The 14,406-nt window shown below is 34.6% G+C and overlaps 1 protein-coding gene across 6 annotated transcripts in view; it reads right to left on the bottom strand.

The window, feature by feature from the left end:
• AP4E1 (adaptor related protein complex 4 subunit epsilon 1) overlaps nt 1–13,465 on the bottom strand; it is a 57,518-nt gene extending 44,053 nt beyond the window's left edge. The window contains exons 1-6 of one of the 6 annotated variants that reach the window (XM_027840851.1): nt 13,309–13,465; nt 10,551–10,717; nt 6,881–6,954; nt 3,317–3,439; nt 3,107–3,216; nt 446–585 (exon numbers count right to left, since the gene is read on the bottom strand). In XM_027840851.1, coding sequence (XP_027696652.1) covers nt 446–585; nt 3,107–3,216; nt 3,317–3,439; nt 6,881–6,954; nt 10,551–10,717; nt 13,309–13,347 — 653 coding nt within the window. In that variant the 5' untranslated portion in view covers nt 13,348–13,465. Of the gene's footprint in view, nt 1–445; nt 586–3,106; nt 3,236–3,316; nt 3,440–6,880; nt 6,955–10,550; nt 10,718–13,308 lie in introns of those variants that run through there. The other 5 variants (XM_027840852.1, XM_027840847.1, XM_027840849.1 and 2 more) reach the window with 5 other exon arrangements.
• Nucleotides 13,466–14,406: the final 941 nt, after the last annotated feature.

The following is a 14,406-nucleotide window of genomic DNA, read 5'->3' as shown; positions in this document are numbered from 1 at the left end:
AAGGGGAATCATGTTCCAAATGGAATGTTATTATGACAAATACTAGCATAAAAATTAGGGTAGCTAAGGATTATCCTAATGGAGAGGATCCTTCCTGTTCTTGCGATGGATGGGAATTTTGTCCAGTGGATTTAATAAAAGAAATGAAAGACAGAATAAGATCAGCTTAAATACATGTTGAAAATCTTTGAGCCTAATATTATTCACTGAGAGGATTCAGGAGAAGGTACATCATTCAAAAAAGCCTTGCTTTGCTGCCCTTGCCAGCAAAATACCCTTAAAAACAAAAACAAAAAAAAAAGGTTACTATTGGCATCCTGAACTATAAATATGTCCATAAACACTTTTATGTATTTGTACTTCAGTTCTAACAGGAAAAATGTCTAGTCACTTTAAATCTAAAGGAAATATGTAGCTCACGCCCACCCCTCCCAGAAAAGGATATTTCTCAGCCAGCTCAGCTATTTTGCCAACTAAACTGATGATGATATATTCTTCTTTGCTCTGATGCAAATATTCAAGCATTTTCTGGACAATAACACTTACATTCTGTGCATTAGTAATTCTATAAAGAAGTTCCAATGTCTATTTAAAGAAAGGAAATAAAAATATCATTACCAAACTATTCATAATTATGTCATTTATAAGTTGACAAGCAGCACATTGAACTATTAAAATTAATCAGATCATATCTGCTTATAACATAGTTAAGTCAATTTTACCCTTGTATGGATAACCTACTTTTTTGGATTATCCATAAATTCTCCAATAAGTTCTGGGTTCTCAGGTAATATATTCAATGAATGCACACTAACTTGTAATGGTCTATGCAAAACACAATTAGAAAGCTAACAATATTGCCAAGATGTTTAAATATACGTGTGGTGTACATAAACTACATAGCATTTTAATAATCCATGCCATATCACCTCTCTATTGGTAACTGGTATCTAAGAACATCTTGGTACACATAATTAAGACCAGAAATGTCTAAGCTAGAGGCCATGAAAAATTCTAAAAAAAAAACCTACAAAATTTTAAGATTATTCCAAAAATTTAAAGATAGCTCTACCCTGAATTTTATTTTTACATGTATGTGTTTGGCAACCTACATAATAAATTCACTATTAGAAACAATATTGCCTATTACCTTCTCATGGGACTTAAAAATTACACTTCCTGAGAGAATGAAAACTAATTATGCTTGAAGAAAATAATTAGAGAAATATTTTTCTCCTCCTCCCCAAAAATGATATACTATATAGTCTCTTATTCTAGAAGGATCTGGATAAGTAAATACCAAGACCTACATCCACAGCCAAAAAAGTAGTTTCCTGGCTACAGTACTTCCTCACTGATGTTCAATCTTCCTGACCCAATACCATAACGAAAGATGAGCTAGAACAAGAAGTATTGGGCAACTTTCCCAGGTCCTGGGAAGGGCTTTCTAACCTAGCAAAGTTCCCAAAAAGTAGCATAAGACCAAAATACCATTGGATTATTCCCAGGGTAGTAGTTCTCTTATTTTAAGAGGTCATTACTAGCCCCAACAATCTCTGTGGTAACCAGTCTGTTTACTTATTTATAAGAGAATGTGCACATACTCCACTTACCTATCTTGTCAAAACTAACCTTTTTAGGTATTTCTTGGTTAAGTATTTTTAATCCTCATCACCATCACTTCTAGTAGGACATAAATCTTCTTAAAATTTTAATTGGGTGAGTTTTTTTTTATGTGTGCAATTACTATGAGAATACTAACTCCACATTGAGTTACCTAATCTATAGTACCTTGATGTATTAATAAGCACATTAGGTTTATGTTACCTAAAGACCTACAATTAGATAAATAAGAGACATTTTTAATAAATACCAAATTTGTTCCCTGCTTTAACAACTTTTTTAGTTTGGCATTCTAGTTTTCCCTCTGACCCTCATTTTAAAGTGGGAGTACAATATCTAAACATCATAGGAAAATTTGATAAAAATTAGTTATTGAACAATTTTTTTGAATTATTCCACTCTAAAAAGTAAACTTAACTCCCAGATTGCTCTCTTGGAAAGAGCCTTCCCTTATATTGAATAGGTGGGACTGGGAGTGCCATTTATTATTATTCTTAGTTTGCCTTTCTGTAAAACATAGCCAACATGCAGAAACCAACCCATTTTGCAAATAGACTACCCTCCCTGAAAACTGGTGAGAACTATCCTAAAAATAGAGCAGATAAGAATATAAAGATGAAAAAAAGAAAACTTTGTTTTTAAGAAATCTTTTTATTTGTTCAAAAATAAGGTCTTTAACTCAAAATGTCTAATACTTTTTTGTTAATCATATCAAGTTATTTTTAAAAATATTTTAAACGAACTCACTATTTAATCAGAAGTTTTGGTTCTTTTTTCTTCCCCATCAAAACTTAGTTTTAAAAGTTAGTATGCAAATTTTTCTCTATATTTGGCCTAGTCCCACCTACTAATCTGCAGAAAACTGCCCATTTGCAGGTTGAATAGTTTCTGCATATAGGTCTAAACACACATATATAAAGACAAACACTAATATATACATATATATGTACACACATATATACATGCATATTTGAAAGCACCTTTACAGAGGGCATAGATACAAGGGGATATAAAAATATACACCTTCCTTCCAAGGAGTTCAAATCACTTTATGGATATTTTAATTTGCTCTCTCAACATCCCTGTTTAAGAAGTCAGGCAAGGATTAACCTCTTTTACAAATGAAAAAACTGGGCTGCAGAAAAAAGAAATTATTTAACCTAGATTACACTACAAATCCATTGCAGAGGTAGGGTATCCTAACTATTAATCCAATGCTCTTACCAAAAAAGAGGTGGGCCTATGTCTAAATTAACCCAACAGATAATTGCACCTTATCATTCAAATTCACATACACTCAAGTTGATACTGTTGCATTTAGTTTTTGGAAATGTTCCTTTATTGATTGAAAAGGAAAAACATTAGTGCCCAATGCCATTTGAATGCTCAAAGGTCAGAATTTTTTTCCCTGAATTTGATTAACAGTAAGAAAAGCTAAAGATATGATAACACCTCACAAACACTACTCAAAATACCAATTTACCTCTCTTTTAATAATGGGATCAGGATGGTCTAAGCATTCAATTATTGTCATCTGGTGCTGAAGTGCCAGATTGGGATCCTGCTGGATAACATAGGTAAGAGCCTTTAGTCCTAGAAAAAAAGTTACAATCTACAAAGTGATTTGAAACAAATGTATACAAAATTTTACAGACTTTTTCAAAAGTACTGCTGAAGTATTTAACTGTCTTACCTAAATATTTGAGATTTATTTTAGGAGACAAAACAAATTTTCCAATGCATCTAGCAGCTTTCTCAAGCAATTCAGGTTTAGGATAGATGGTATAAATTGTATGGACACACTCAAACAAAATAGCTAGAAGGAGATAATCAAATGGCAAATATTTTTTTCAACATAATAAATACAAGAACATATTTATGCAGTACACATATAATCATAAAAGCTATTAATCAACTTAGACTCTTATCTATTAGTAAAAATGTGACTGAGATTATTAAAGAATTACAATGTTACTATTTTCAGTTACATACTCAGCATAAAAGACTTGGGCTCAAGTCCCATGGCTAACATATATTGGCTCTATGACCTTGGGCAAGGTACCTGACCTCTCAGAAGCCCAGGTAACTCTGTCTCTGACTGTAAGCTGCAGAGCAGCTTTTCTATCTGAGAGATCCCCACAACAAAAAAATCAGATATGGATCATCCCTATCTACCCCCAAAAACTTCAATGTTCCAAGGATCTATAATTTTATAACTAGGGTTACTCTGTGCATAGATACAAGGCTACCAACCCCTCTATAATTTATTAGCTGCTTCCTGAGAATTCTGATGATCAAAAATATCCATCACCTTGTGGCCAAACACCTTGTGGTGATGAGAACAGCACAAAGTTAACAAAAATACAAAGTGTAACAAAAATACAGAGTCTATCACCATCAATCAGTTATATACAATCACTAAAATTAGGTGAACATTACACATACTAAGTGGTCTCAAGGGTTTGCAAAAGTTACTTACTATAAAAAAAATTTTACTCTAAAATATTACTATAAATTGAATTGACTTTTTTAACATGCCAAAACTTGATCAACTGAATATATTGTCCCCTTCAAAAGAGTCACCTTTATTAAAAGCGTTATTCCAATTATGCTGCCATTACTCAAAATATTTTTGGAACTTTTCCTTTGTATTGCCTCCAGGTTCTAACACATTCTTTTAACTGCAGTATTATTTATCCCACAGTACCAAATCTTTATTCTCTAAGAGCGCATTAATTTTTAGAAGCAGGCAAAAGTCATTCAGAGCTATGTCCAGTGAATATTTTGCATGATGATGCTGGGATTTGGGTCACAAATTGTTTCACAGAAAGTTCATGGGGCAACTAGGTGGTACATTGGATAGAACTCTGGCCTTGGAGTCAGGAGGACCTGAGTTCAAATCTGGCCTCAGACACATGATACCTACTAGCTGTGTGACCATGGGCAAGTCACTTAACCCCAACTGCCTCACCAAAAAAAAAAAAAAAAAATTCACTGTGAGTTGGAGCATTACCATAGTAAAGAAAAAAATCATAACTACTCTTTTATACAGGAAAGAGTCTCTCAAATGCTTTGGAATTCTACATAACAAGCATGACCTGACCTTGTATTAATAATAAGGTTAATAATAGTTATTATTATTATGACAACACACCTCACATTTCTATCAAGTTTTACAGCTTGCAAAGTACTTATGAATATATTAATTTTTATCTACATAAACAAATTAACACTATCTTCACTTTTGACTCTTTCTGGTCATAGACCTTGAACCTTTGCAGATCAAACTAGAAATGTCATGTTTTAATCACCAGTTACAATTTCCTCAAAAATGCATTATTTTTGTCCATTTCCCTTAAAAGATCAAAATAAGACTTTGCTGTTCCTGCTCATCACTCAAAACACATGGCCATAATCTTTGTAAAAACTTACTTTATGCCCAAATTTTATAATTAATTCATTCAACAAATACTAAGTCACTGATATGTGCAAAGTGCTAAAGAGGATAAAAAGAATAGTAAGACATAATTCATGTCCTTTCTGAGGTTCAACAAAAGAGACAAAAAATAAGTATGTCTCTTTATCAAATTTAATTCTGCAGTCACAATTGCCACAGTTAATCATCTATCTGAACAGATCAAATCTATGGCCCTTTCCACGTGTTTTGGACCTGTGAGCAATAAAGAAAAGATCGACAATGATGTAAAAAAAAAAATTAATGGAAAACTTCTCCCACCTACTCATAAAATGGTAGCATTTCATTTTAAAATAACATGGCTACTTTTTCCTACCTATTTTAATGGTTTTTTTTTTTCAGCAACTGAAAAGTCCTAAAAGAAGACTATCAACTCATAGAGCCTACTGACGGTCAGTAGGGAAGTAAATTTATGTATGTATAATCCATTTAAACACCTTGCTATCTTTTCATAAGCTGGTATGATTTTATTCTTTTTCTATTCAAGTCACTGTCTCCCTGAGTATCTTCTAAAAGCCAAGGACCTGGTTTGTATCATTCAACATGGTATCACATCCAATTATGTGCTTAATAAATGCTCTAACGAAGAGATGATAAATACTGTAATAGATTCATAAGATCATGGATCTAGAGTTGGAAGGGACCTTAGAGGTTATCAAATCCAACCCCTTCATTTTACAGATGAGGACACTGGGGCTCAGAGAGGATAAGTGATTTGCCTAAGGTCACTCAGGAAATAAGTGGAAGAGGGAGACTCAAATTCTTGTCCTGTGACTCCAACCTCAATGCTCTTTCCACTGTACTAAACCGCCTGCCATATATTCAATTAAATATTCAGTGTTCATATTTGCCACGGAATTGCTCAAAAAAGTTACATTTTTGGTTAAAGCAATTCATAGAACTTTGTGTTAAGGCACAGAGGGGCCTACATCAATGAAAGGATCCACACCACTAAAACCAGAAACCGTTTAGAGTGTTCAGCTTCTTCCTATCTTTCTACCTTCTGTCATAACAGTCTGAATTCCTAAAAAGCTTCTGGTTAAATTATTATTCTGTAGGTTGTGATGTATAAAAATATCAAGAGACAGTTTCTGGGCAATCATTTTATTTAATGCTAGCATATTATTAATAAAAGGGATGACCATCTCTCTTGGAACAAAGATGAATCATATTGGTGGGCTCACAGTTTATATATGCTTGGAAGAGTATATGTTCCTGAGGGTGGCAATCAACTCTGATTGGTTAACAATTAATGAGAACATGAATATTATAATGAGAGGTAGACCTATTCTAATGAGGGGCTGGGGTGGGGGGGACGTGACTTTGATTACTCATTTACTTCCAACTCACCAGCAGCCTAGAGGAAACCTAGACAAAGAATTTATATTCCACACACAATGCGCCAGAGTTTCAACTTTAGATTAAATTCTTTGTAAGGTTAGGTGGGGTAGCAGTACTTAGATAGAGGAGAGCGATAAAGCTCAGTCCTGTCCTTCAGAGGCTGAGCCTTGAAATGAAGACTTTAGAAAAAGGGGGGAAACTCTGGATCTTCCCAAATCATTAGTTATCAATAACCATTTCTCTTAAAGTGGCTTAAGTGCAGCAACTCTGTGGTTCTTCATTTTTATATCCCCAACACCTAGCACAAATATAGGCACTTAATAAGTGCTTGCTGAATTAAAAGTAAAATCTATGGCATTTAATGCATAGCTATATTACTATGAGACACATCTGGCTTCTACTATATTATGTTACTAAAAGTTACCACATATATTTACCTACCATATGTGATATTGTGACTTAACTCAGCTCTTCTTAAGGACTCATCAAGAACATCATATGTTAATTCACTTGTCCTGTTTAAAAAATAATTTATTTACAATATAAAATAAAAGCTCTAACCAATAAACATAGCTTTAAAACTTGTATTTCAAAATTTTTGGTGGATATGTTCACTACAGAAAAAAATTAAAAGGATAACTAAGATTTGCCCTCTCTAGGCCAATAATCTGATTTGAAGGGCTTGGACTAGATGATCTCCAAAGTCCTTTTAACTCTAACATTGTACAAATCAATGAATTCCTTGGGTTCCTTTTTATATTTTTTAAAAAAAGCAAGCTCTTTTTCCATTAGCAAAAATTCAGTTTCTAAGTTTCTGTTTTAATGTAATTTTCATTCATTCTTTATTATGTATAGATTAGATTTACTATTTTATCAATATTAACTGGTGGATAAAATGACTTACATAATCTTTAATATTCCATTTAACTACTAAATCAAGTTTTTTTATTTGGTATTGATATTTTTATAACTTTGCAAAAAAAAAAACCACTCTAGATATTTATTCAAAACCTTATTCAAGTTTTACTATAAGTTCACTGGAATCAGTCTGGACACAATTCAATTTGGAAGCACAGTAATTTAGATGGTCCAGGGAGACGTCTTGAGACATTCCCCTTTTCCCTACCAACAACTAGGTATTACAGCCAAAGACTTTTTAGCTAACATGGTTATTCTAGAGGTGTTGCTATTAAGTTTCTGCAATTATCTTCTCTTGAATCGACAGATCTACACCTCTCCTGTGACTTTATGGTCAATATCTGATAACTATGAACTTTTCAGAGACAGGCTAATGATAACGCTTTATACAATGTCAGAACCTAGAATAATATGACTAGTGGAATAAGATGAAATTTAATAAGAGCAAATGTCAAATTCTACACTAGAGTTCTTAAAAATCAACTGCACAAGAACAAGATAGGTCAGTCACAGCTAGACAACAGTGCCTGTAAAAAAGATCTGAAGTCTGAGTTTTCTGCAGCTCCATATAAGTAAATGCTGTGATATGTCAGCTCCAATAAGAAAGACATAGAATCCAGAATGAGGGATGTCAAACTCCTGCTGTCCTCCACCCTGGTCATCAGTTCTGGGCACAGCATTTTAGGAAAGACATAAACAAACCAAAGAAGGGTAACCAGAATGATGAAATAACTGAAGAAGATGCCAAATGAAGATCTAATGAAGGAACTAGAAATGTTTACGGCAAAGAAGAGAAGATACAGAGTGTGGAGAGGAGAGGACGTTAGCTCTCTTCAAGTATCTGAAGAGCTGTCATTGAAAGAGGGGTCAGACTCCTTCTTCATGGCCCTAAAAGTTATAAATAGGAGCAACAGGTAGACATTACAAAGAGATAGATTCAGGCTCCACAGAAAGAAACACTTCCTAACAATCAGAGGTGTCTCAAACATAAAGGGCTTCCTCAGAAAACAGTCGGCTCTCCCCAACTAAAAATCTTCCAGGAAAGACTGGACAACCACTACTTGGGAAGGTAAGAAGAGATCTTTGTTCAGGTACATAACAGATAAGATGGCATCTGAGCAAATTTTCAACTGTGAGATTCTGTAAAAGGAACCTGTTCCATCCAAGAGACCAGAGACAAAGGACTATCTTCTCATGTTCTGCTAGTTGAATAATGCAGAAATTTACTAGAAACATAGCATGCTGACAAACGAATGTTATCTTGTGCAGAGGGAAGGATTCCATAGGAAAATGGTTCAGATAAACAAGAGACCAAGAGCCATGGACAAAACAGTGGATAAACTAAGTCACATTGTACCAAATAGAAGTTTCATGTCCAAGATTTTCTTTGAAAAGGAAAAAAAATCCATAGGTATGTCCTGAAAAGTGACATTGATAGGCCACATTCATTTTATACAAGTCAGATTTAGGAAGAACATTTACTCAGGTTAATAAGGCATTTTGAAATAAGAGTCATATCTACCCTAAGAAATATCCTACTTTTCATTGTTTTAAAACAAACATATGTACAGGGGAAAAAAAGTTCACGTTCAACTGGACTTTTCTCAATTCTACCTTGTGAATGACTTACGCCTTTCTAAATAGTAAATAACCACATGACATTAGAGGTAAGTGTACAGGTAAAAGTTTGAAATGTACATAAATATCCCAGACATATGTTGTCTATTACAAGGGCATTACAATTGCTACATTTATTTTTTCCTAATTACTATAGAACTTCTCTTGTGATTCTTTTAATCTAATAATCTGGAAGTATCATAGGTCAAATCATACATTCTAAGTCAGGGGTTGACAAAGTACAGTCCACTAACTGTTTCTGTACAACCCCTCCAGTCAAGAATATTTTTTACATTTTTAAATACAATAAGACTAAAATGTAAAAAACATTTTTAGTTCACAGATTAAAAAAACAAGGAGCAGGATTTGGCCCTCTCACCCTCGTTTGCTGACCCCCTACTATAAGCAATAATTACACAAAATAAAATCCTAGTATTATATGGTTCGTAAGGAAGGTTGTTAATGCCAGAGCAATCAAGCAACTCTACTGTAATTCTTATTAAGTTTGATACAACAAATACCTAAATTATTCCTTCAGTAATAACTTAGAAGTCTACTAACTTGCATCCCAAAAGAATACAATGCATTCCTGAAATAACCACTATTTTCACACTATATTGATACCATGAAACACCTTTACAGAGTCCCTTAAGTTTATGGCAGAAATATTTTATGTGCTTACCTGCCCTATCAACTCTAGTTTCCACCTCAAAGAAACATTAGGTGTTAACCTCACTGACAACGGGGGGGGGGGGGGGGGGGGAATAATACAATAGCACAAAGACAGCTTCTTCCTAGGCATTCTTTCAAGTGGATGGAGACCCAAAAGAGGAGGAATTCCCATAAGGTTCTTAGTGAGGACATTCCTGAAAGCAGTAGACTAGAGAGACGCTAAGAACCTAAATTCATATGCCCTTATGCAAAATGTTTTTTACCTTTGGAAGAAAAACTTTAAATTAATTAACAATTATTTCTAGACACCCATTATGGGCAAGGCAATATCCTAAGCACTCTGGAGGATATAAAGAGATTTAAGACAAAAGCCTTTGCCCTCAAACAACTTAGAGTACTGTATACTTAGAGAACTCTGATATATACCCATGAAACACCAACTAACAACAAAGCAGTATATGAGAAGTGCCAAATAAATAATACAAACATTAAGTGCTACTAGAATCCAGAATAAGTTTTCATAAAATCAAAGAGATCACTTTAGGTGGAACTAAGATTTGAGATAGGCCTTTTAAGGCAGACAGAATTTGGACAAGCAGAAAAGGAAAAAAGAGAACACAACTCATAATGAAGTAACTGAAGGAATTTATATGCTCCCCAAAATAGTTCTTTTAACACTATTAAGTCACTAAGGTACCAGGAAAATATGGGCCATGGTGAAACTACTAAATGCGTTGAGCTTTGTGATTCTGCTTCTTACTAATATTTAAATTTTTAATTATCCTCAATATCTTTTATTATTTACCTTTATCTCCAAAGATATTTCCTCCCTCCTCCCCTACCCAGCAAACCATCCCTTGCTTATTCCTGATTTTAAAAAATAAAATTATGTAGAAAAATTTACCTTGGATCATCTTTTCCTAGAAGTCCTAATATCCTCAAGAGCTGAATTTGTAGCCAAGGTGCTGGTACACTGTGGTAATTGAAATCTACTGGGAGTTTTCCTCCCACTATTTGCTTCAAAATTGTTACAAAGCTTCCTGTCAAGTCCTTATATGCAGATGGATTCTCCTATATCAAGGGGGAAAAAAACTTCTTTTAAGCAAAGAATCTTATTAAACAGGAAATGAAATACAATCCATATGCCTTAAGCAACTGATCAACTTCATAATTCAAGTTCATATGCTTGAATTTAATACTGTGCATCTAATAAAGCAGTATTCTAATTTTGCACATCTGGTTTCTTCCATGACAATACAAGGAAACAAACAGAGCTCCTAGGACTTCCCAAACCCATGCTGAATCAACCTCAGAGATAGCCCTACCAGTTCAGTCAACAGTTCAAAAGTCCTTGTTAAACTCAGTTGGAAGCCTTAGCTATCAGTCATTACGGCAAAACAATACTGACAGAGAACTGGCATACTTAAATTAACAGTAATAATTTGACTTCTGGAATGCAAATCCAGAACTACCTGTTTCCTTTGAACTCTGTTTGAAAAAGCAATTCAATGTGGCTTTTTCATCTAAAATTTAAATAGCCACTAACCTCTGGAGGATAAAACCAATATGGCTGCTTAAATATTCGAGTATGGTGGGGTCTGGGCAGGCTCTCACTGAAAAGGAAATTAGCTGTCACTTTATACAGACCATGTCTAGAAATCATCTAATACATATAACTGAAGTCAATGTATAATCATTAAATGGTAAACAACAGATGGCTACAACAGAGTACTAAGAAAGCCATATTAAAAAAAAATTTTCTACCACCACTAGAAAAATAATTAAAACAATTTTTTTTTTGGTTCAGACCTATGATATCATCAATGTGGGGAACTAGAGATATGGAAAGTCCTTTCACCTGTAACTTGCCTGTCCAATTTTTATGATCTTGGACAAGTGCCAGAAGTGCTAAAAAGTTAAACAACTTGCCATTGTCAGAAAGCTTGTATTTAACAGATGGGATATGAAAGCAAGTATTCCTAACTCCCAAACCAGCACTTAATTCCAGTACGCTCTGCTGTCTGTCAAAGTATATACCTACTCATAATACATTCCATCCTGAATATTCCAGTCTAACTAGGAAACATGTATTACCACTTCTGGATATAATAAGGCACATTCCAATATTAAAAATTTTGCCTGTAAAATATTAGGCATTGTACATAATTCTTACCTATATAAGAAGCCAACTAAACTTCATACTTTGTCTATAAATACTTTTTGAAAAATTATTCTCTATATGCTAGGCAATTGTAGCAATCTACAAAATGCCTAAGGATTACCTACACCAGGGATACATACTTGGCTGCCACCAGGGCCTCTCTTATCCTATCTTTTTTTCTGAACCCTTCTCCCACTCCCTTCCTTATCCCAGACACCTAGTAGATTCATGATGTCCTTTGGCTGTACAAACCATGCAAGAGCACTCAATTTGTAGCATTCTTTTTACAGGAATTCATATTAAGTTATGAAGAAGATTTAAACTTCTCAGGAGTACTAGTTATCTCAAAAGAGGATTTCATTAATCCAAATGTATCTCTAATTAGTAGAACATAATCTGAGAGGCATTTTTTGATCAGGGAGACTTTAGTGCTACTTGCCTCTCCAGAGTCACTACCTACCCTAGTCTGCCTAGTAGGGAGGAAGATAAATGGAATCAGTTTTGCAGGCAAGCATTAACAATAGTCTCCATTCTTTCTTACCTTTGCAAGAGGCCCTACACCTCACAGAGCCTGGTAAATACAGCATCATTGGTAGGGCATACGAGCATGTGTTGGGACAACAAACCACAAAGACTCAAAAACATAAAAAAAGTCTGCAAGCGGCAACTAGGCAGTACAGTGAATACAGCACCGGCCCTGCAGTCAGGAGTAACTAAGTTCAAATCCAGCCTCAGACATTTGACACATATTAGCTGTGTGACCCTGGGCAAGTCACTTAACCTCAATTGCCTTGCAAAAGAAAAAAAAATAAAGTTCGCAAATTCTGAAGGCTTTCTTGTGGCCAACAGACATTTCGAACTTTACAATGCAATGTTCAGAATTCTTAATCATTCTCTAATATCTACATTTTGTAATTAACCTCTGTAATATATATGGTATTATCAATAATCTACAAATTAAAAGAAATACACAAAACTTAAAGAGAAATTTAAAAAATAGCAAAAGCTAGCATTTACATAGGACTTTAAGGTTTGCAAAGCACTTTACATTGAGCCCCACAACAGTCCTGTGAGGTGGGTGCTATTATTATCCCCATTTTATAGATCAGGAAATGAAGGCTGAGGGAGATTAAGTGATACACCTAAGGTAAATGTCTGAGGTTGGACTGGAACTCAGGACTTCCTCCAAGTCTAACACACTACTCACAGTACCATCCAGCCACCTAAATGGTTTTAATATAACATTTTACTATAATTTTTTATTTCTTTTTTTAAAATTAGGCAATTGGGATTAAATGACTTGCCCAGGGTCACACAGCTAGTACATGTCAAGTGTTTGTTCTGAGGCTGGATTTGAACTCAGGTCCTCTTGACTTCAGGGCTGGTACTCTATCCACTGCACTACTGAACTGCCCCTACTATAATTCTTTATTAATAATTCCTTATTAAACTAAATAACAAAAAACTAATCAATTTATGCTGACAATAATTTTCAACTTACCTTAATCATGCGAAGATAAATGTGCAGAGAAGCAGCCATGACCCCAACATCCCTATCGCAAAGTGCTTTCCTAAATTTAACATGAATGTGTTGAACTTGATTGGGAGCAATGAGGTGGAATTTGTACAATGCCTGAACAGCTTTTCTTCGTATTATCTCCCTAATGATAAAAAATAAAATTTATCTTTTTAAATAAGCTTGATCAAACTGTCAACTACTCCATTAAAAGACTCTTGATACGTGCAAAATGCATTCATAGCACTATATTAGACAATGGGAAAGTTACAAAGAACATAAAACACCCAGACACAAGTATCTGGAAGCTTATAATTCAAACAAATACAGGACTACAGCAAAAATTCGTTTCTAAGTTACTATTGCCTCAGGATCAGTACTTCAAAGAGCAGTGATTATGTTAGTGTAGATACATCCTCCAAGCATGAAGCTTGTGACCTTTCTACAACCTACTAGGTGGTGTTCGAGAGTTTCTACAGTCAAAAATTTCATCACTCTGTAGCAAATCAGGTGATGTGCACCTGTTATCTGTCTGAGTCTTTGATCCCAGTTCCATTTAGATTAATGGAAGAGCAAATAAAGATAAACAATAAAACTATCATATATATATATAGCACTTTACATTCATAAAGTAAAAATAGGAGAGAGTGAACAAAAGTGAAGTCCATGTTAACAAGGCTCAATTAACAACCAGTCTGTTTGTCTGGCCAGTGACACCAAACCAGGCCCTTTGAGCACAGTTTTGATTTGGTTTAGATCTTCAATTATTTCCTCCATATAGGCTGCTGACACTGAGTCACACAGCAAGGAAGTGTTCAGAGGCAGGCCCTGAACCCAGGTCTTCTTGTCTCTGAGGACAGCTTTCTATTTAATAGTATGGCACAGTGGAAAGAAAGCCGGCCTTAAAGCCAGGAAGACCTAAGTTCGAATCCCATATGATACACATGGTTCGTAGGACCATGGTCAAGTCATTAAACACTTCTTGCTCTCTCCAGGTAACTCTCTAAGACCCTAAATTAAAGAAAAGGGGCTGACACACATTAGTTGCCCCTATGCCAGGCTGCCTCTCTATTCTAAAGCACC

The sequence above is a fragment of the Vombatus ursinus genome, unplaced genomic scaffold (genome assembly GCF_900497805.2).
Source record: "Vombatus ursinus unplaced genomic scaffold, bare-nosed wombat genome assembly UNPS02014848.1, whole genome shotgun sequence".
NCBI classification, from domain to species: Eukaryota; Metazoa; Chordata; class Mammalia; order Diprotodontia; family Vombatidae; genus Vombatus; species Vombatus ursinus.
The sequence above is the reverse complement of the archived record's forward strand: the minus strand, read 5'-3'. Positions and strand labels throughout refer to the sequence as shown.